Below are 22295 nucleotides of genomic sequence, written 5' to 3'. Positions count from 1 at the left end.
CTGTGCTCGTGTAGACTGTGACAGATGGGGTGATGGTCGCACATCCTGGCTTCACCTGCTGTCCTGGCACAGTTATTAATAGCACCCTCCTGTCACTCATAGGTGCCCTAGTTTGGATAAGGATACACTGGGGGAGGAACCACTGAGTTCCACGAGTTTGTGCTGGTGAGGGGCTTGGTCTACCGTGAGAGAACTAATGCAGGAACACGCCCAAGGCCAAGCCCCTCGAGTCCGCAGGAGGGTCAGCAGAACTGGGGTTTGGTCCCATTCTCCCTGTGGGCAGAGAAGGAAATTACTATTTTTCACTTTTAAAAAGTTTTTCTCTCAATTCCAGGTGGAATTGACAAAATTGGCGTGGGCTTTCTCCCTTTCATGGCCTGCAGGCGGGATTTAGTTCTTGGCCAGCCCTGACTGCTGTGACTGCCTTTCTTGTGGGGGTGCTATGGAATTGGAGGTGGGGGGTGAGTTCTAACCCCTTGCAATTTGCAGGTTAGGTTGGATCCCAAGAAAGATGGCCTGGCCGACTTTACAGTTCATTTCTGTAGAGTGTCATTCTAGTCCTGCCTGGACAGAGAAACAAAGCAGCCTTGTTTGGGATACAGTATCAATATTCAGTGAGGATTAGCACTTTGTTGTTGTTGACACACCCCTGCCGGAAAGAAGGCAGCTGGTTAACTGGAAAAACACCAGCCTGGGAGTCAGTGATTTGGGTTCCCTGGCCATTTGTGAAAGCTTGGGGAAATGTCTTTCCCTCTCTGGGCCTCAGTTTCCTCATTTCAGAATGGGAGGGTTGGACTAGCTCTGTAGTTCTTAGCTTTTTGGAAATTTTTGAGACTTTAATCAAATGTGGTGGAAAGGCCCTACCCCATCTGACCTTCTGCCATTCACATACTGACAACTAACAGGGCCTTTGCACATGTTGCTCCTGCCTAGAATGCTCTTCACCTCTTTGCTTGGTCACCTCATGCTCATCCTTCAGCCTCGGCCTTCCCTGACCTCCCAGATTAGATTAGGTCACCCTGCTCCATGTGTTCCCTACCCGGAACTTCTCAGCACTGATCGCAGTGGAAACTAAGTGATTCTTTGTGCATGTTATCTGACTCTCCCTGCGCCCTGACATTCTGAGATGGTCTGTGGCTATGAGTATGGCGCAGAGAATCCAAACTCTGCTTCCTGTGACACACTTCGAGAGCTGGGCCTTTGCCTTCGATGATTTCCTCCAGGGCTGGGCAGGAAGTCACTTCAAAGTAGGGTCTTTTGGCCTCAGAAGATTGGCTACCAGACTTTCTGCCTCATTGCCCTGCGGGCCTGACCTCCAGGCTGATGGTTCCCTTTTGTTTATGTTCTGGACTGAGCTGGAACTCCCACTTGGAACATTCCCACAGTGCTTGGCGCTTCCTCGTATTGTTGTATTTTTCTCTGGAGGGGAAGTGACCAGCATCAGACTTTCCTCCCAGCAGACAAATTCCATGCACAAAGCCTGTGTCAGCCACTGGGGGCGGAGGGCCCCTGTCTCGTCGCCTCTGGGGTAGATGTGCACACACAGCGATCGCTGGCCTTTCCCTCTGAGCCATCATTTCTGTGCCTTAATCTCCCTCAAGAAGTGAGCGCCTTGCAGGACTCCCTGGTTTAGCTGTCTTCTGAACCCCCTAGTACAGCGGTTCTCAACCTGTGGGTCGCGAGCCCTTTGGCGGTCGAACGACCCTTTCACAGGGGTCGCCTCAGACCATCCTGCATATCAGATATTTACATGACGATTCATCACAGTAGCAACATGACAGTTATGAAGTAGCAACGCAAATAATTGTATGGTTGGGTCACAACATGAGGAACTGTATTTAAAGGGCCAGAGGGTTGAGGACCACTGCCCTAGTACCTTGTGCCAAGGGTAGAGCTCTCTGAAACGTTTCAAACCGCAGTAGCCACAACATTACCTCCCTGGTTTATGTCACTTTCCACAATCAAAATAGTATTACCATGGGACAAAGGTTGGTAAGTGAAATTTTATTTTATTTGCACTAAGGGAATGAGCTAGTTACCAGAATGTTGCAGTGGGTCTTACTGTGATGTGGAAAAAGGATCCCTTGTGAGGGTGAAGATTTTTCTTTAATGTATTGTATCAAAAGCTGGATGTTTATATACAATAAAATAATATAAACCACAACAGTAGCTATTCTTTAAGAGTATCTGCTGAATGTGAGCAAGTGTTAAACATCATCTTTAATCTCTGAACCACTTTATGAAGTAGGTGGCACAGTGGTACACATTTACACGGGGGAAAAAGTCAGGTCCGGAGAGGTAAGTTCTATCCCAGAGTCGCCCAGCTGTGAAGTGCCCCCACGGAGATTCAGACAGGCCAGCTGTCCTCCACAACCAGCACCTGCCCACTGCTCTACCGCCTGTGGCCATGAGGAAGTGGATAGCAGGTTTCCTAGCAAAGGAGAAAAATTCTGGGGCTGGATCTGGCCAAGTATGTAGGCTTGATGCACCCTCCACCCCACCCACCCTCCGTCCCCATCTGTAAGGTGTGGGAGGGGCTTGTTGGAGTTAGTGACTTGGCTTGTGACGGTCATGCCTCTGGGAGTGACTTGGCCAACGTGGTGAAGTGCCATCTGACCACAAGCAGCGCGTGCACCCACAGCATCCAGCCATGTGTGCGAGGCATGGAAACATCAGACTGGCCACCCAGTGAGCGCTCACTTCTGGGCGCGTTTCCTTTCACTCTTCTTACCCGTGAGAGGCCCCGGTTGTCTCCCGGAGGTGTGCACTGCGATGGGTCCCTTGCCCGTTTTGGGTTGTGAATATAGTCACCTTTGGCGATGACTCTAACAGACACTTTCCCAACCAAGCTGGGAAGGACAGGCCATGATCACCTGAGGAGCCATTGAACCGGAGGCTCTTCTTTTCAAACTGTTCTCTTAAGAAAATGTCTAGTTTGTTTGGAAGGTTCATTAGTAAATCCGTTGTTTGGGACTTGGGATGCATTTTTTCAGGGCAACGGTTAAGAATGTGACAGCCCCCAGCTAAGGAAGGGCAGAACCAGGCTGGAGCCCAGCTCCCCAGCTGTGACTGTTGTCCTAGGTGTGCACAGGCACGTGAGAACTGGCCCAAACACTGTGCTGACTTCAAGGGCTTTACAGACTGATAGGGAAGTAAAGGGACAGGGACGAAACCCCAAGGCGGGAAGCAGCCTGCACTGAGGGGCAGGACTGTGGAGGAAACAGGCCCCCACTCCTGGCTCTTGCAGGAAGGAGAGCTTCTTTATGAATTAGAAATTCTGGTTAACACATTCTTGGGGGTGGGGGCAGTCAGTGTGTGTGTGAGAGAGAGAGAGAGAGAGAGAGAGAGAGAGAGAGAGAGAGAGAGAGAGAGAGAGGAGAATTCTCATGGGTTCATTTGTTTATCCCTTAATCCACCCATCTGTTTGTTCAACAGTTATTAAGCACCTACTATGTGCAGTTATTCTGCTAGTGCTGGGTGGCATGTGTGCAGAGCATTTGGTAAGTTGTTTACCAAATGTTTGTAATTAAAACTTTCTTTAGGTGAAAGGAGACACTAAGATGCAGGTTTCTAAGGAGAGCCTTTTTGATCTGTTGTGCTTTTGCAAATGTATTGAACTTCATGTCTCGTGGAAGAAATGGGGTCAGCTGTCATACCGGGTTGAACACTTGCCTAAGGAAGATTGTTATGGTATTTAGAAGGAAACGGACATTTCTTCCAGTGTATGGAAAGGGTGGGTGATTATTGGTGGGGGTGGGGGTGGGCCTGAGTAGAAATTGGGTGTTTTACCAGCTGTTGTGTTTCAGTGGCCCCTCTGGTGTGGTGGGACTTCAGGCCCGTGATCTTTTCTGGTTGGTGTTTGCAGTTTGATTGGAGGAGAGCTGGGCGGTGCAGTGTGAGGGATGGGCAGCTGGCAGTGGTCCTCACGTGCTGCTCTCTCCCGCCCCATCACTGCGGGAGTGGAATAGGCCTGTACTGCTACTTGCTTTTCCAAGTTCGGAATCAGAGGCTGTGGTCTTGAAACGTGGTTTCTGGATTGTAGATCAGAAGATGAGGCCTGAAGTGCACGCAGGGGTTCGGATTGGGCTTCATTCATGTTCATGCTGTCAGGATGAGTTCTCTCTCCCTGGGCCCAGCCGGGCTCCTGCCGGGATTGCCAGGGCACCCAGGAGCTGTGACAGCACACCGGGCACAGGCATGCGTGTCACACGTGTCCCGAGCCTGTTCGGTGCCTCTTACGCCCAGTCTCTGGGTCCTGTGGGTCTTTGGGGAAATAACTGTCCTTAAGTTTTACTCTTCTAGCTCCCATATTATACCACCAACCCCAACAGAATGAAATTCCCTTTGATTGTTTGCTGGTAGCTAAAGTGATTGAAGCCAGAAGTCTGCCATCTGAGCTAATATAGTTTCACAGTCTAAGATTATAAAAATGTTGACGATACATATTTACCAAAGGATTCCTCAGTGTCAGGCAGCATGCTAAGCACTTCATACACGTTTTCTTTTGTTTGATCCTTATTACAGCTGAGGAGGCGAGACTGGAATTAAGCCCATTTAACAGATGAAGAAACTGAGACTGCTATGCTCAGTTGGTAAAACCAGTGGCAGAGCTGGGATTTGAACCAGGTGGCTGGCCTCTGGGCTTACCTGCTGTGTGCTCCAGGGCATTCTTTTTTTCTTTTTTCTTTTTTTCTTTTTCTCTTCAGGTCATTCTTTAAGAACTTTTCTGACCATAAACTTTGAGATTGAAATCAATGAAATCTCTCCATCTACCTTGATGTTGTCTTTTTTTTTTTTTTTAACCAAGAAAGGATATGATTTTATGCCCTTCTTTTGTCCCAAGAAACCTGTTCAAAATATAAAGGTGCAATACTTCCTCCAGAAAAATTATGTCCAAACTGGAGTGGAAGATTAGAGCTTGAGATTACAAACTCTTCGCTGAGTTTGTCCTCTGTGGTCTTTTCTTCTTTGGAAACGGGTGTAGCTTGCATTTTGGTGTTTGTTTGTTTTCCTTGGAAACAGGACTAATGAATCAGTTTGCCTTCTCTGACGAACTCTCTTGTGATGCACACTGGCCTGAGGTGAGAACCTTAAACAGAAGGCGGGACCTTAGGCCCTGTGTGACAGTGTTTCCCCCTGGCACTCCCAGAATTGGTCCATTTTTAACTTTTATCTTTTTGATCGCCTGATGCCCCACTCAAGAAAAGCAGTATTGAAAGTGTTTGGAAATACAGTTCATTCTCTGAGGCTGCTGCGGTGCCCATGAGTAATAGTGTCAAAGGAAGGCCAAAGAAAGAGCTTAATATAGACCATTACTGAGACCCACCGATAGGTGACAACACGCCTTTTCTTCTGATTTCCTCCCTGGAAGTAGAGGGAGTTGGAAAGGCAGGAAGCAAAGACCTTTCAGAGTAAAATTCAAGTTTTTCTTGTAAGGGTCGAGATGTCCCAGAGATGAATCAGTCCGCTTTCAGCTGCTGACTTGGTGCTACGGGGTGTTCAGCAAAGACATCTGGGCTTGAAGGGCTCTGTGATCCGGCTTTAGAATGGGCAATGCTGTTGAGAAACAGAAGTCCCTGCCCCAAAGCCATCTGTGTCCCTGGAAACAAGGTAAGAACTGGGCTCCGTCTCCAGGAGGAAGGAAGGTGGCAGCCTTTGGTAGGAATACTTGGACCCAAAATCAGAGCTGAACTGCCTGGGGAAGTACCTTCAGTTCAGCATAGGTTAAAGAAAATTAACAGCTATTTCTAAGGAATAAAATGGCTCATATCTCAATATGATCACATGGCACAGTGTAGCACCTGTCTGTTGGTTAAAATGTTTAGATTCAAAAAAATATTCCATGTAAATATTTTTATATCCAGGAGTTTGAATCTTTTGTGAGCTTGCTGTAGAGAATGTTAATAATAGCTTTTAAATATATAGATCCTTTCTTCTTAGGATTCAGAGTACCTTCTGTGAAGGAATCTCATTTATCCAGCCTGGCCACCCATGATGTGGGTCAGCAGCATCTAGTAACACCTACCCTTTGTCTCTAAGGGCTGTGGTAGTGTCAGCTTTGAGGTGGAGGGAGCCAGCGAGGCACAGGGCAACGCTGGGTGCTCCTGGAGCCGCGGGCCATGCAGCGTGTCCCAGGGCAGCTCCATCTCCCAGTGCACACGCTGCCCACTTGCACTTGTCAATCCAGCAGACCAGCAGCAGTGGGCAGACCTGGTAGGCATGTCAAACTGTCAGAATGGTTCCCTCGGGACTTCAAGCCCTGGCTCTTTTACCTCCACTTGACACACAAAAATCCAAAAAACCCAGAGCTAGCACTTGACCTGCAACAAGACAGTTTGCTTGCTACTGTGTGGATGTGTGCTGATGTAGGGAAAATAAACTGAAGAAAATGCTGGGTTTGTGAACAGTAGTCTTCTGAGATCAAAGTATGGATAATTGTTTTTAAGGGAAAAGTAGATGGGAGGCTAATAGATTGTGAAGTTTCATGACTTTCCATCGGCCATTCTTTGTCCATCCAGATATGTTGACAGAGGTATTTTTAGTGGTCTTTGATCAGGTCCTTGTTCGGCTAGAACAGTGATAACACATTAGGGGGCGTTCAGGAACTTAGAATATATACTGGGTAGTAGATGATGTTTGGAACCATTGCTAATTTTTTGATACATAATAATTGTAATGAGTCATGTAGGAGAATGTTCTTTTTTGGATAGTCATGCTGAAGTATTTAGGAGTAAAGGGTTATGCTGTCTATAATTTTATTCTAGAATGATTCAGGTCAGTGAATGCATACATACATACACACATACTTACAGATAAGCAAAATAGGATAAGTTAAGCAAGTGTTAGAATCCATGTTAATGGATCTATGAAGTTTGTTATATATTTTTAAATGCATTTTACTTTAAAACAAAAAACAAAAACCATTTGCTTACTAGGACAGCCAGCAGCACCCTTCAGGAGAATGGGTCTTAGTCACTGAGGTGGTCGAGTGCAGCACGCTTCATCAGCACCACGTGGGCTGGTGGCTCTGGCTGCAAGAACGGCATTGGCATTGATCCCATAGCGCCAAAGCACCACTTTGTAGCTGGAGTTTAATATGTTTACTTAGTTTCAGATTACCTCTGGTTTTCCTTAGAAAAATGTCTAGAAGTTAAAACATCTTAAAATTTCCATTGCAGCAGATGGATTTACAGACAAAATTAAAGAAAGCTTTATGGTTTTTGTTGTTATGATGTTTAGTTTCATTCAGTAATTTTAATGAGAGCAGTTGTGGGGCTGCTGTTGATAGTAGAGATTTCAGGCTCCATAGGGGAAGAAGAGCAGCTCGTTGCCCCTGATTTCTAAGTCTTCGTGGTCCCGATGCCAGGAGCACGCCTCTGCCAGTGCCGGGTTTGTTTGTGCCTGTCAGACTCTGGGACAGCACTTTGTCTCCCAGCCAAAGTCCATCCAGCCCTGCCAGGGACCCACGGTAACGGGTGTGTCCTGCAAAGTTTATCTGTTTGTCGTCTCTAAGGGTTGTTTATGTTTTAGAAATTTGATTTTAAAGCAGTATTTGGAAACCAGATTTAATTAATCCTAGGCACCACCCTGACCCTGACCCTGACCCTGAGTACATTTTCCTCAGTCTACGCTCCTGAGGTTGTGAATCTCAGCGGGCTGATGGCCCCAGGGCCTCAGCATGGTGTCAGCCTGCTTTAGGGGCAAGTGAACGGTAAACTGAGCACGTCCTCATGTGCATTTGCTCCGGGAAGCTGGGACGGCCCAGGCTGCCCCGACTTCTGTTCAGTGGCCTTATGACTCATTGACCCAGACGCCTCAGAAGACACACTCTCTCAATCTCTCTCTCTCTTTTTTCTTTCTTTTTCAGAAATAATTTGAAGGTTGCTTACGGTGGTCATTTTGGCTTTGGGCAGAGAAGTTTCCTTGGGAATTAAAAATGCAGCAGTAATTGTAAATTGAATTGTTATCTCCTTCAGAAATCCCAGCAGCTCTGGGCCATACCAGCCTGTTAAATGGAAATGTTAATGATTTGCATGTTTGTACACAGTTGGGTGTGAGCTAACCAAATTAACACCCTTAGTGGAAGAGCTGACTATGCAAAGTGCCTTTCCCAGGCCGAGCTGAGGGGTCTGCAGTGCTGGAAGGAGATTGGCTGGGCGAGGTGGGGGAGGGGTGGGGTGGACTGTTGAGAGGCAAGGATTTGAAGGATTTCCATGTGCTCCTGGTCCCTGTGCTATGAGGGCAGTTTTGTGACAGGTTGGATTCCAGTCGGCAACGGTGTTTAGACTTGCCTCTGCAGGCTCGGTGCTGAGGAAGCCTCTGGGGCTGCTGGGCGCCTGTGTGCCAGGTAATTAATATGATGGCTTTTCTGGCCAAAGCTGAAGCTGCCCCCCACCCCACCCCCCTACCCTCCCAGCTATTTTCTGGTCTTTATCCCATTGCTGTGGGCCGCTGCGGTGTCTGGTATCCACTTCTCAGGCAGCACTCCAGAGAGTGCACGGCTTGTTGCTTCGCTCCGGCCACCTGGCTCAGCGCCTTCTAGCTGTGTCCTGGTCTATGCATCAGATTAATAATAACACGTCCCTCAAAGCACCCTTGCAAGAATTAAATGAGATCATTCGTGTAGAGGGGTCATAGCTTTAACATACAGTAAGCACTCAGTGATTAATAGTAACTCGGATCATGCATCCCAGCTAGCAGTGTGCATTCCATTAACTCTGTTTCCTTCTCTCAGTTGACGGGAACACATCCAGATGATCTCAGAGGTGCCTTTGCAGACTGCGAATCAGTGACTAGCGGCTGTGGCCACTGCCGCTCATATCTGCGTGCTCCCCAGGTGTTCAGGACCTGCAGAGGCATCATGCTGTTAGCATCATGGTCACGGGGGCTTTTTACGGTGAATTTCTTTGAAAATGGTTATTACTGGATCAGACATAACTGAACTGTTCCTAGTTAGCTAAAATATTAAACGAACCAGGACAATCCATTTTCCCATTCTGAGGACAATGGTGTTGAATTGTTTTTTCCCATAATTCCATAGTGGTGAGAGCATGGCCTCTGGAGCCTGGCTGGCCATGGTTGAATCCCTGCTCCTCTGGGTTCTAGTTGGCTCGCCTTGCCGGTTACTTAACTTCTGGGCCTTCGTTTCCTCATCTGCATATAGTACCTCAGAAGGTGGCATAAAGTGCTTAAAACAGCGCCTGGCATGAAGTAAGTGTTTATTATTGTTGTTATTCCTAGGTTAAATACAGAGAAACTGCATTTTCTTTTAGTTGTAAAAATGTTACATTAAAGAAAAATTTGAAAATATGGACAAAATGCAAAGAAGAAAATGCATGTTGAGTGTCTGAATCTAAAGAACTTAAAACAGAGTGAGCAGAAGTATTAGTTGTGGGTGTTCACTGTCTCCAGAGCATTGCACATGTATTCATGTTTCATGTCGCTGTGTCATGTGCAAATCGTTTCTTTGATTTCATGCCTCCGTGTGGTCTTCATAGCTACTGTGAGGGCTGTGACAGCCCATCATGCTGGTGTTCCATAACCTGTTCAGTCACCCACCTGCTGCTGGGTATTGGAACTATTTCCCCTATTTGCTGCTGTAGGGAAGGCAACAATGGGTAGCTTTATTCATATACTAGAGGCCTGATTCACGCAGCCCTGGCTGCCTCAGCCCATCGCAGCCCCAGGTTCGTCTGGAAGGTCATCCAGAAGGACGTCTGGAAGGTCGATTGGCTGTCTGGTCTAATTACAATGTTGCACTTTTATTATTATAGATGTTTGTGATTCCACTGGACAAGTTCCCAGGACATTTTCATGAGTGATGGTTAAAGATATCAGTTAGCCACTACCACATCGGTGTTGAGTATTACCATTTTGAAATTGTTTCTCTTGTAAAACTTAAACTGCATTTATTAATTCTATAGTGGTGAGTTACTTGATGGCATGGTGCTCAGAGAAAGGGCATTGGAAGTTCAAAAGCCATTATCAGTGCTAGGAATCTATTTTTGTTTCAGAATTCTGCCCCCCCCCCCCCCCCCCCACACACACACACACAGCCCTTTGCATTGGACTTGGCTCAATCTCAATCTCATTCAAGTGCTGTGTTTCATAGAAAAGAGCCATGAGACTTTACTTGAGGATACCATTTACCATCACAGCTTTTTGTCTTCTGCCTCCCAGGGAGCAATGATTATTAAGTACTTTAATTTTCTCACATGAAGGGGACAGAGTGAGCCCAGACGTGTTATTAGCACTGTTAGTGTGATGCTTACGTTAGGCAGTGTGACTAATGACCCAATGTGACTAATGACTCCACTCTTCCTCTTCGCCACTTCCCTTGAGGGCTGATTCCTTACCATTTTCCACAGCTTCTTGTACATGATGGGGGCACCAACTCAGTTGTTATTACAATAGATATCCTGCTATTAAACAGCTTAAGAGGGTGGTTTAAATAGACAACTGCAGAGCATCAGGGTGTTAAAATAAATGTCATGAACAAAGATGATGTCTGCGCCTTTTCATTGGTGAGATTCGGGGCCATGTTTGGAAGTGACCATAAATAGGGTTCGGGGTAAGAGAGGTGTTCAAAGCGAAGGTTATGTGACATGCTGATGGAATCATAGTCTTGAGCTAGAAAGGCACGGTAAACAGGTTCTAAAATGATTCCTTAGTTTTACCAATGAAGAAAGTGAGGCTTAGAGAAGTAAAGCCTTGTCTGAAGTCCTGCCGCTCGTCGGTGGCATGGTGTGTCCTGTGGCAGGACAGTAAAGTAACAGTGATTAATAAGGTAGTGATATGGCCCTGGGCCGGTGGCTCAGTTGGTTGAGCATCGTCCCATGCACCAAAAGGCCACATACTCAGGTTGCGGGTTCCATCCCTAATTGGGGTGCATGCAGGAGATAACCGATTGATGTTTCTCTTTCATATCAGTGTTTCTCTCTCTCCCCCCTTCTCCTCTCTCTCTCAAATCAATAAAAACATTTTAAAAATAAGGTATGTAATGTTAATACAAAACATACAGTATATTGTATATGTCATGATTATATATTTTATAGGTATATCTTTGCATTATAGAATATAACATGTTTAGTATGAGATATTTTAGATATAGCTATCATATACATAGTATATAATGACACAGTAATATATGTAATAGTTATACAGTACTAATAGATTGGTCTATAATACTGCCATTTGATGAGAGTTCACTGTATCCAGGCGTGATGCTAAGAGATCTGCTGTACCTTGAGGGCTTCCATAGTCGGTGTTTTGTTAAGTGAAGGATCAGATGTAGGAAATGGGAACCATAAATGTGAAGGAATTTTTCTCATGAGAAGTGTGGGGTGTTGTTTTGGGTGTGGGTAAGAAAGGGGAAGGAAACATCACTTTGTCATCAGATATTTCCAAATTTAGAACAATATCTGTGCCTTACCATTGGCTTTTGGATATGCTTTACCCTGGGAACATGCATAAAACACATTTCCATGTTTGGCTCTTTCTTTTCCAGCTGCATAGAGGGTGTCACCATTGTTTAATATAGTAACAATGGCCAGTGGTCACTTTCTAATTACCTTTTGGCGATTGCTTTTAGGGCACTTGATTTCGGAAGTCACTTCTGAAATACCCAAATGACTTTCTGGGGACCTTGTGGGCCACAGTTGAGGAATTTGCCCCAGGATGGTTCATCTGTGTTGAGTGGGTGAACTTCTTAAAGGGCCAAACAGTGAATACTGTAGGCTTTGCAGGGCCAAGAGGCAAAATGAAGACTGTCATGTAGGTACTTGTATAACCACCTAAAATGAAACCAGTTAAAAATGTGAAAACCGTTCTTTGCTTGCCAGGCTATAAACAAGCAACCTGCACAAACTCCCAGGAGGCTGGAGGGCCGGGGTTTGCCAACCCTGCTTTCCGAGGTCTTCTTAGTTCAGGTGCTCTCTGCTGGCATTATTACCCTGGAACTCAGAAGCAAGTTACTCATCAGCTACCAAAAATATCTTCAAATTTTCAGGCCAGAGGAGGACTTAAATATCATCGTCCAGCTGCCTCCTTTTTATAATTGGGATTGCTTAGCGGAGCCTTCTGTTTTCTAGTCTATCGCATGCCCATTTGGGTCTTTGTCTATAAGCCTAGTTTTTATCAGTACATGATGAGAAAACGGATGATGAGAGGCTTGAAGAACCTGGTGCTATTGAATGTAGAGGCCGTAAATAGTCTTCCTTTACCATTAAATGGGACACTACTAAAAAACTCTACAGTCATTCGTTTATTGATAGATGGGTGCTCATTCATTCAAGAAATATTTGTTGAATGGGTCCTATGTCAGGCGCTGTTCTAGGCACGGGGACACCTAATGAAAAATGAAGACATCATGCCCTCCCGGGTTCACTGTGTGTATATAAACAGGTAAATATAAAGTCTGTTGGGTGACAGGCTTCATATAGAGAAGAAGGCGGGGAAGGGGATAGGCGGTCCCAGGCTGGGGGACGGGGGAAAGGGGGTGCCCAGCGGTGAGGAGTTGGAGGAGAGTGCTGCAGCTGTCTGAGCAAGAGCACGCTAGGAAGACTGGCTGGGTTGAGGGCCTGCGGTGGGAGCTCCCACTTGTAGGAAGTCCACGAGGCCAGTGTGGTTGGAGTGGAGTAGACTCGGGGGGACAGATAAGAAATGAGGTTAGGGATGCCCGGCCAGAGTGGCTCAGTGGTTGAGCGTTGCCCTATGAACCAGGAGGGTTGCCTGGGTTGTGGGCTTGATCCCATAGTGTGGGGCATGCAGGAGGCAGCCGATCAATGATTCTCATCATTGATGTTTCTCTCTCTCCCTCTCCCTCTCTGAAACCAATTTAAAAAAAAAAGTATATTTTAAAAGAGTATATTTAAAAAAAGAAAAAGGTCAGGGAGTAGCAGATCGTGTAGACCCTGCAGGTAACTGTCAGGAGTTTGAAGGGAGAGTAGTGGGGTTTGCTGAAGGGTGGCGTGTGGGGTGTGAGAGAAGAGGAGAGGGTCAGGAATGACTGATGTTCTGGCCTAAGCGGCTGCTGCTATAACAAGCAGGATGCCAGTGGAGCAGCGTGGGGGAAGATCAGGAGTCGTGTTTGGTACAGACTGGGTTTGTGGTTTCTAGTAGAGATCTGGAAGGAGGCGGCCGGTAGGCAGTCAGACATAAGAATCGGGCGTTCAGAGAAGAGAAGTCAGGTTTTTTGAGTCTTTGACATGTGAGGCTGGACGAGATTACGAAGGAAGTGAGAGAACAGGGCACTCCCACATGAGGAGGTAGAGATGTGAGCGACCCTTCCCTAAGGTAGGAGGAACAGCAGGAGACTGGTGCCCTAGGAGCCAAGTGCAGAAAGCTAGGAGCAGGAGGGAGCGAAGGTGACAGAAGATGCTGACTTGAGCCAAGTCACATGAGGACTGAGACTTGACCATAGGATTTAGTCACGTGGTGGTCACCGGGAACCTTGACAAGAAGGCCCAGTGCTGTGTTGGGGGCAGAGAGGACTGGGGCAGTGAGCATGACGATTCTTTGCGGAGCTTTGCTGCAAGAGGGAGCAAAGACAAGGAGGTGGTTGTTAAAGGTAGTGGGGTCAGGGAAGGCTTTTTAAAAGGGAGGAATAATGGCGTGATTGGATGCTAATGGGAATGATGCAGTAGAAAAGGAAACGCTGATGGCTGGGAGAATTACCAGACAAGAGAAAAGTGGTGATTACAATAGCTGCTTGTCATTGAGTAGCTCTAGCAGTCAGTGCGTGCTAACAAATCACCCCAGTGTTTAGTGACTTAGAACAACAGCTATTTAGTTCATGCTTCTGCGGTGGCAGTTTATGCTGGGGTCCATCTGTCTGTGCTCAGCTGCTGGAAGGGCTCATCTCTGTGTCAGCAGTGTGCCCGGGACCCTGACCTCTGTGATCTGACAGCCCAGCCCTTGAGTTTGGTGCAAGAGCCTCAGTGTTTCTCTGCCCCCATCCTTACAGCGTCAGAACCTGTTGGCAGCAGGACTTGAGCAGCTGCCTCCGTTAGCTCCTTAGGAAAGCAGCTGGAGAGATGGTCAGTGTGGGTGCTGATGTCACAATCTCAGAAAAGACGATACCTGGTTGGCAAGTAGAGACTATCATGAAGATATTTTTTAAAGCTGTCTGTATAGAGGGAGCAGATAAGTGAGTAATTCAGGTAAATCAAGCATTACTTTGCTATAAGGTGCCCAGGAGCCTTGCCTTCCTTAAGGTCGCTGGCTCAGGATTGCAGCAAGCTGGGCGGGAAGGATTCTCTGACCGCTTGGACAAGGGCTGTAGAAGAAAAGAGCAGTCAAGGATGACTCCAAGGTTTTGGCCTGATTATCTAACTATCTGGATGGAGTTGCCATCAGCTCCGATGGGGACGACTGGAGTGGCAGATCGAGAGTTCAGTTCCAAGAGCCTGTTATGTTCTCGTAGAAATGCCAGTGGACAGTTGGAGAGGTTAATTTATTACAGCCCATGGACTTAGGGTCTTCAACTTCATTCTCTCCTATAACCCTTCTTAGTTGAGAAAGGCAGAAACCAAATCAGCCCCCAGGTGAACACCTAATTACGCTCATATAAATATATGAAAGATCAGAGCTGTGATGGAGGTGTTAAGCAGAAGGAGCGAGCATATTCTAGACCAGCCGTGGGCAAACTACGGCCCGCGGGCCGGATCCGGCCTGTTTGAAATGAATAAAACTAAAAAAAAAAAAAAAAAAAAAAAGACCGCACCCTTTTATGTAATGATGTTTACTTTGAATTTATATTAGTTCACACAAACACTCCATCCATGCTTTTGTTCCGGCCCTCCGGTCCAGTTTAAGAACCCATTGTGTCCCTCGAGTCAAAAAGTTTGCCCACCCTGTTCTAGACTGTCTGGTGGCGACTTCACTTTGGCTTTAGGACGGATTTGGCACTCTTGTGTCGCTGCCTGCTTGTGTAGTGGAGTTGCATTTTATGTGGGCGCAGGGGTTGGGTTTGAATAAAAGTAGACGGCAGCAGTTGTGTATGCTCAGAATTAACCGTGAACTCCTCATTGGAGACCAGCAAAGCCCCTTCTCCTTCCAGCATTGAACAGAATGCTGTTTCTTACAGCAGCGTCTGCCGGCCACCCAAGGTCAGTTCCACTCGGCTCCTTGTGTTCTTACCTCAAGTTTTATTTGAACCCAGTCATGCCCATCCTGTACATACCAGCTTTGCTGCTTCCCCACTAAAGGGCAGAGCAGAGCAGTTTAACAGAGTGGACCCACAGAGCTGCAAGTATTGACTCTCTTCCCGTTAAAGAAAAAGCTCGCTGACCCTGCTTAGAGGAAGCATAGGAACTAGCTGTATATTTAGGCACGTGTTGTAAAAAGAAAACTGTTATCTTTAAACAGTAGAACCTTGTTAGTGAAGTGAGACATTCACACCACGGAGGCATGAAAGAACTCAGGAGGTGGCATCTCACCCCTCCTGCCTCCTTTCACCTGGGCCATCTGCTCATGAAGGGACAGGGACAGCGATTTGCCTAAAATAGCCTTCCTCCCTCTCCCTTCCTCCTCCCCTCTGTCTGCTCTGCTCTTCCCTGTCCCTGACCGAATCCATCGGGTTCATGAAGTCTGGCATGCGCTCTCACTTCCGTCTTCGGCTGATGACTAGCATGCGGCAGTGCTTTTCACCACCCGAAAGCCAATGATGTAGTGATTTCAGCAGAGAAAAGTGGTAAGAACAGCATCTGACACGCATTTGAGCATCTTGAACCCAAAACACCATCCTGCCGCTCTCCACACCGCGCTGACATTGTAACTGGTGATGCGGTCTCAGGAAACCACTGTCCACATGTTCAGTTAGTATTGTTCACCAGGATGTCCAGGGAGTTTCCTTTTATTTGCATTGAACTGTAAATTTGGTTTGATTTGATAGTTGTACAGGAGCTATGAGCATGTGGCAGGCAGACTGTCGGGTGGCCTCCTGGCTGCTGTCTCCCAGTGTTCACACCTTTGTCTAGTCCTTGAGTGTGGCTAGGCCCTTGACTCACTCACTGCTAATCAGAACATGGTGGAGGTGGTGGGCTCTCTCAGCCCTGCTTGGGAGTTGTTATGTAAGACTGTCACGCTAGCTTGGGAGAAGTAAGAGGCTCCTCATGTCAAGCAGCCATGGGCAGCCTCCAACCTCCAGTCAGCAACGTGCCAGGGCCCTTCACCTGATAGCTGCAAGGACATGAATTCTGCCAACAGTGAGGGCGCTTGGCCACGGGCCTCCCCTGGTCAAGGCTCCACGTGCGACCTCAGCCCTGCCAACACCTTGGTGCAGCTCCTTGGAGCTGAGCCTGGACCCTGACCCACAGGGATTCCAAGAGAGTAAATGTGCAGCTTTTGTTACCCAGGAGTAGAAGATATTACAAACCATGGGGAGGACACACCAGTTTTCATTGGTTCACTGGAGGCTGGTGCACAGATTCGTGCACCAGTAGGGTGCCTCAGCCTGGCCTGTGGGGATCGGGCTGTGCACTAGGCCTCTAGTATGCATATACAATCTTTGGTTAATCTCTTCCTGCTCTCCTCCTCCCCCCTTCCTATTGAGATTCATCAGTCTGTTCCATGTTTCCATGCCTGTGATTTTCACTCCTGCGTTGAGTGTCTGCCTCCTGGTGGTCATTGTGCATTATAGCTACCGGCCGGTCAGCCGGTTGGCTGGTCGCTTAGGCTTTTATATATATAGGTAGTTACCATTATAAAGTCCATGCTACCCTGGGAATCTGCAGGAGGGTTTTTTTGCCCACAGCCTTTAGCCTGGCTGGTGTGGCTCAGTTGGTTGAGCATCATCCCATGAACAAGAAGGTCAGGGCTCAATTCCCCGTCAGGGCACATGCCTGGGTTGTGGATCCCCAATGGGGGGTGTGCAGGAGGCAACTGATTGATTCTCATCATTAATGTTTCTATATATCTCTCCCTCTCTTTCCCTCTCTCTGAAATCTCTTTAAAAAGCATGAAAAAAATTGACCTTAAATTGTCATTCACTTGACAAGAGTGGAATAGGACTGGTAGTTTAGATAAAAACATGTGTCAGTGTTAAGTTTAATGAAGTTGGTACTGTTCTGCGGTGATGTCAACAGTCTCCCTATTCTTAGGAACTGCTCACTAAGTGCTCAAGGGAACATGCTGTAATGTATGAAACCTAGGCTCCAGCGGCTCAGGGAAAATGTACATGCAGCATCCAGATGCAGCCGTGTGTGTGTGTGTGTGGTATCCCCCGCTTCACAAAGGTCACTCAGAGGAGGTCCAGAGGCCTTTCCTCGGAGGGTGGAGGCTCGCGCTTGGGCCGCTGCTTTGCGTGCCCTGCGCTTACCCCCTGGACAGAGGGGCTGCTGGTCATGTCGCTAGTGTCTGATGTGGTTACTGTGTAAAAAAGCTTAATTCTCAGGTAAATACATGTTCTCTCATTTATTACTCGCAGCAGCCCTTTGTGGTGGGTGCTGTTGTTTTCTCCATTTTGCTAACGAGATGTTGAGTTAATTGTCCAAGTTTTCAGAACCAGATCGTGGTGGGGCCGGCTTGACCGCAGGTGACCCACGGTCCTGTCCCTGCTTGGTTACCGTGGAGCTGCAGCCCAAGAAAACATCCCACCTGCTTCCCTTCATTCCAGCGGATGCCCCTGGAGCCTGGTTTCCCCGGGGATTGGCGTCTAGAGCAGCGGTTCTCAACCTGTGGGTCGCGACCCCTTTGGGGTCACCACAACATGAGGAACTGTGTTAAAGGGTCGCGGCATTAGGAAGGTGAGAACCACTGTTCTAGAGGCTTCACGATCCACACTTCCTGTATGGCCCGCGTGCCCATCCTGTCAGTAAGGAGTTCCCATCGTGGCGGGGCCGCAGTGTGGTGGTGATGGCGCTCTTGTTCGCCACAGGCCGCCGGCGCTGCATCGCCTGACTTTTTGGTCTGTCTGTGCCCGCTGCCCTGTTCTGTCTCGCTACTGCCCTAGACCTTAGCCAGTTCTCATAAACAGCTGGGGGAATGGTGAAACCAGGCCTCCAGCTCCCTGTGTAACCTTGGGCTCTTTGAGGCCCGATTCTCTGAGGGGGAAGTGGGCCGCCTGGTTCTTCCCCTCCCTCAACGTGGAGGCTGGCCTCCAGGCATTTCTTCTGCACCCTAAGTCCCTGCTAGTACCAGCAGTGCTGACAGTCCCCACGGGCACAGACGTGTGTCAGGCCTTAGTCATCAGTACTTTACCACATTGAATTTAGACTCAGAACTCAATGTTGACGTGACCGACATCTCATTTCTGCCAAAAATGGGTGGGGGAAAACCGTATTTCCGTTAAGTTCTTTTTTTAGAAAATATATTTTTATTGATTTCAGAGAGGAAGGGAGGAGAGAGAGAGAGAAACATCAATGATAAGAGAGAATCATTGATTGGCTGCCTCCTGCACACCCCCTACTAGGGATCGAGCCCACAACCCAGGCATGTGCCGTTGACCAGAATCAGACCTGGGACCCTTCAGTCCCCAGGTTGACACTCTATCAACTGAGCCAAACCAGCTAGGGCTCCATTAAGTTTTTTAAGGGTTTTTTCTGTATTATGTTGGAGCTCCTGAAAACAACACACCAGGCTATACTAATAGCTTAGCTTCCCTAAGAAGTGCCTTCACTGATACAGATATTAAGTGGTTATTTGAAGAATGTTGTAGAGCTTGTAAAACTGAAACCCAGTTCACAGTGTCACTTTACATCCTTCTTGGAATTCCTTCTGAATGTTGTACCGGGAGAAGTTTCCCTTTTCTGTGGAGTTCATACATTTTCTTTGGATGGTCAGAATTAAGCCATCCTGTATACCTTTTCCTTTTGCTACCAGGAAACTTAGAACCGAATGACGATCGCTAAGTTGCAGGAAATTTTGTGTCCCAAGCTTCTGATCCTATTCTCTTTTAAGCCGTCGTCTTCGTTGCGTTTTAGTGTTGCCTAAACAAACATCTACCATGAAGAGAAGGTTTGCTTTGAAACTTTGCACATCAGTTCTGTGGTTTGCCTTGACCCTGCCTCTGAGTAGAAGCAGCAGTGAGTGTGTGAGATGCGTTACTAGGTGTGTGTTTTAACTAATGTGGACAAGAGCTTGTTGACCTGTGCCCTGGTGTGAACTCTGAATTCTGCTTCTACTCACCAGGTCAAGTCCCATGATGTAATTTTGATTGGGGAGAATTTGTTGTGACCTGGAGTGGCTCTGTGGGATTGGTGGGCCCACTCGAGTGTTAACGACAAGCCCACGGCAGATGGGTCGCTTGTTTGCCTTCTGGCCGCTTGCTTTTGCTTTTCGTTTGCCTTCCCCTTCCCTTGACAGCGGGGAGAGGAGGCCAGCTCTTGGCAGATGCTGTTCGCAGGACCCTTAGGTGGGGAGGAAGCTAATTTTAGTTCTGTTTTTAATGTTATGGTAGTTTGGTTACGTTTTTTCCTCTGAGGGTAGGGCATTTTAGCTTTTGTTTTTGCTTCTGCATTTCCTGTGTATACCTCCTGAAGCAAAATGGACTGCCAAAAATGTCACTTGGTGTTTACTTTGCCTGAAATAACATTCAAGACTTGTGAGCACCAAGTCACTAAAATAGTTTTAGGAGGAAAGAAATGTTGTCTGTTACTTTTTTACATTTTCAGTTGATGTTCTGTGCCTACTTTAGTTGGAGAGACATTAACTGTTCCTTTCATGAGTGAATACAGTAACATTTTATTTGCTGGCACCTTGTACCTTTGCTTATATGCAAAATACCTCACGTCTCAGAGCACAGTCAATTTTGGAGGAAAATCCTGGTTAAAGAGGAAAGTTGCTGGCAAACACAGGTGTGCTGCTGCTGCTCCAGTAAACACCAGCGAGCAGCTGTGTGCACATCCGTGTGATGAGAGCTTGCACACATGTGCCTGTCACAGTGCAGTAAACACCAGCGAGCAGCTGTGTGCACATCGTGTGATCAGAGCTTGCACACATGTGCCTGTCACAGTGCAGTAAACACCAGCGAGCAGCTGTGTGCACATCCGTGTGATGAGAGCTTGCACACGTATGCCTGTCACAGTGCAGTAAACACCAGCGAGCAGCTGTGTGCACATCCGTGTGATGAGAGCTTGCACACATGTGCCTGTCACAGTGCAGTAAACACCAGCGAGCAGCTGTGTGCACATCGTGTGATGAGAGCTTGCACACGTATGCCTGTCACAGTGCAGTAAACACCAGCGAGCAGCTGTGTGCACATCCGTGTCCTCAGAGCTTGCACACATGTGCCTATCAGAGTGGACTTGGGCTTGTTCCCTAGGTGACCCCAGTGCCTTGCACACAGCAAGCACTTTGTAAATATTTGTGGGATAAATGAAGTCTGTATATTAAGTCCTCACTTAATGTCATAGATAGGTTCTCTGAACTAACGTATAACAAACCAGTTGTACCACAGGCTAACGGAAGTCAACAAGAGTTAAATTCCTGTGGCATCTCATCAACATTAGAAGAATCTGCTGTATCCTGTTGTCTATAAATTGGCAAACTGCTATGGTGACCACACGCCCCAGTTTCTTTCTGGGGCTTTAGCCCCAGGTAACTGACAGCCTTGGGACAGAATAAGAGGACCAGGGCGGGTTCGGGTTACTCCTGCAAAAGTGTCCTGAACTAGTGGTCCATTTGTGACCGGACAACATCTGCACCCATCAAAGGAAGTGGTTTGTTTGAAGCCAAGTAAAGTCCTCTCTTTATTTCCACTTGCATCCCTAAATCTTTCCACTGCCTTGGAGATGTTAGCACAGCTCTCAGGCTTCGTCTGCTGTGGTGGGGACACTGCCTGCAGGGGAGGCGGCCCCTGCACAGGGCCTTTCCATGCGGTGTGGGAGGTGCACAGGTCGGTGGGAAGAGCACTCTTGATAGACTGCTGGAGTTCCAGCTCTTTCACTCAGCCTTTTCTTTCCTCTGGGTGAGAGGGGAGGAATCCCTGTGGGCAGCCAGGCTTGGAGCAGAAGCTGCTCTGATTGGGCAGAAAAAGGTTATTGTAGGCATTTCCTGCTCACACTTTTCTCTTTGACTTCCCATCCATTCGTTAAGGAAGACACTTGGATGGCATGATTAAGAGAGTGAGCTTGTGGCCCAAATGAGCAGCTGAGTTCAGGCTGTTTCCCAATGGCTGTGTGACTTTGGACCTAGTTATTTTCTCTGAGCTTTAGTTTCTTCATCAGTAAAATAGCCATTAAAGTAATGTCTGCCTGGCAGGGCTGGCATAGTAAGTGCTTAGTAAATTAGGGGCCGTTTGAAGGAGACTGTGAGGTGGAATAGGTTGGGTTATAGGTAATCCTTGACTAACACTGTCTTAAGTTCCTTTTTATTCTCACTTCCTGTGCTCTCCGCACATGGGGATTTTGCCTTGCGGTGGTTTCTGTAAGGCAGGGTTGGAGGGATCATTTTTTGTCTGAACATCAAGACCACCAGTACGTTGGTAATGAATCTCTGGTGAAAGGAACCCCGCTGGGCACCGTGTTTAGATTTCTGATGGACTCTCACAGCAGGTGATGAGAGCACGAGAACCTGTGCTATATCCCCCACGGGAAATGCACTGCCCAGCACCCTCAGGAGCTGTCGGCCCCTGGCCCAGGAGCACCCACCTCCCGGCCTGGCCTCGGTGGTACTACTTGCTCTTGCCACTCCCTCAGGCTACTATACTGACCTCTGTCTGGTCTCCTGATTCACCATGACCCTCCTGGCCCAGGCCTTCCCAGCATGCTCTTCCCTCTGCCAGGAACACCTTCCCTCAGTCCACACCCCAATGCCCTCTAGGAAGAAAACGAAAATCTGGCCATTGGCAGTCAACCTTTGAGGCTTCTGTTGAAACCAGTTTCCTGCAGGGTTAAGTGCGGTCTCCCACCTTGAAAGATGACATTAAAGCAAACCCTTTCTCTGGTCCCTCCCCTCCCTCCTCACTACCCACTCCTCCAGCATTTCCTGCACCTCCCTCGGAAATTACAAATTACTCCGGCTTGCACTCTGGTCTCAGCCCTCCTTTGGGGAGAGCCAGACCAAGGCTGAAGCACTCAGCACCCTCCCCAGATTCGGTTAAGAATCTTCTGGCCAACGCCCCACTTCCGCAGCTGTCACCGCATCGTCCTGTGATGGGTGCTCCGGGTCTTTCTCAGCCCAGCCACCGAGTATTGGGCTAGAAAAGCGCTGTGTGCCATGACAACTCGGACAGTCCGCCTTCTCTGCCCGCTCTCTCTGGAGAGGACGGGGGATGGGGGGGCTCCTTTGGCACCCTCAGCCTGGAGCCTCGTGGGGACATTTACGTTTACCACCGGGACACCATCAAGCGGCTACTC

The 22295-nt window shown here is 47.8% G+C and overlaps 1 protein-coding gene across 3 annotated transcripts in view; it reads left to right on the top strand.

Moving 5' to 3' along the window:
* RAPGEF1 (Rap guanine nucleotide exchange factor 1) overlaps nucleotides 1-22295 on the top strand; it is a 111090-nt gene that overhangs the window by 13439 nt on the left and 75356 nt on the right. The window contains exon 1 of one of the 3 annotated variants that reach the window (XM_059658362.1): nucleotides 5480-5610. The exons of 1 other annotated variant lie outside the window; for it this stretch is intronic. In XM_059658362.1, the coding sequence (XP_059514345.1) occupies nucleotides 5547-5610 (64 nt within the window). In that variant the 5' untranslated portion in view covers nucleotides 5480-5546. Of the gene's footprint in view, nucleotides 1-5479; nucleotides 5611-22295 lie in introns of those variants that run through there. One more of the 3 variants, XM_059658361.1, reaches the window with a different exon arrangement.

This window comes from Myotis daubentonii, chromosome 11 (genome assembly GCF_963259705.1).
Source record: "Myotis daubentonii chromosome 11, mMyoDau2.1, whole genome shotgun sequence".
Lineage (NCBI taxonomy): Eukaryota > Metazoa > Chordata > Mammalia > Chiroptera > Vespertilionidae > Myotis > Myotis daubentonii.
The sequence above is the reverse complement of the archived record's forward strand: the minus strand, read 5'-3'. Positions and strand labels throughout refer to the sequence as shown.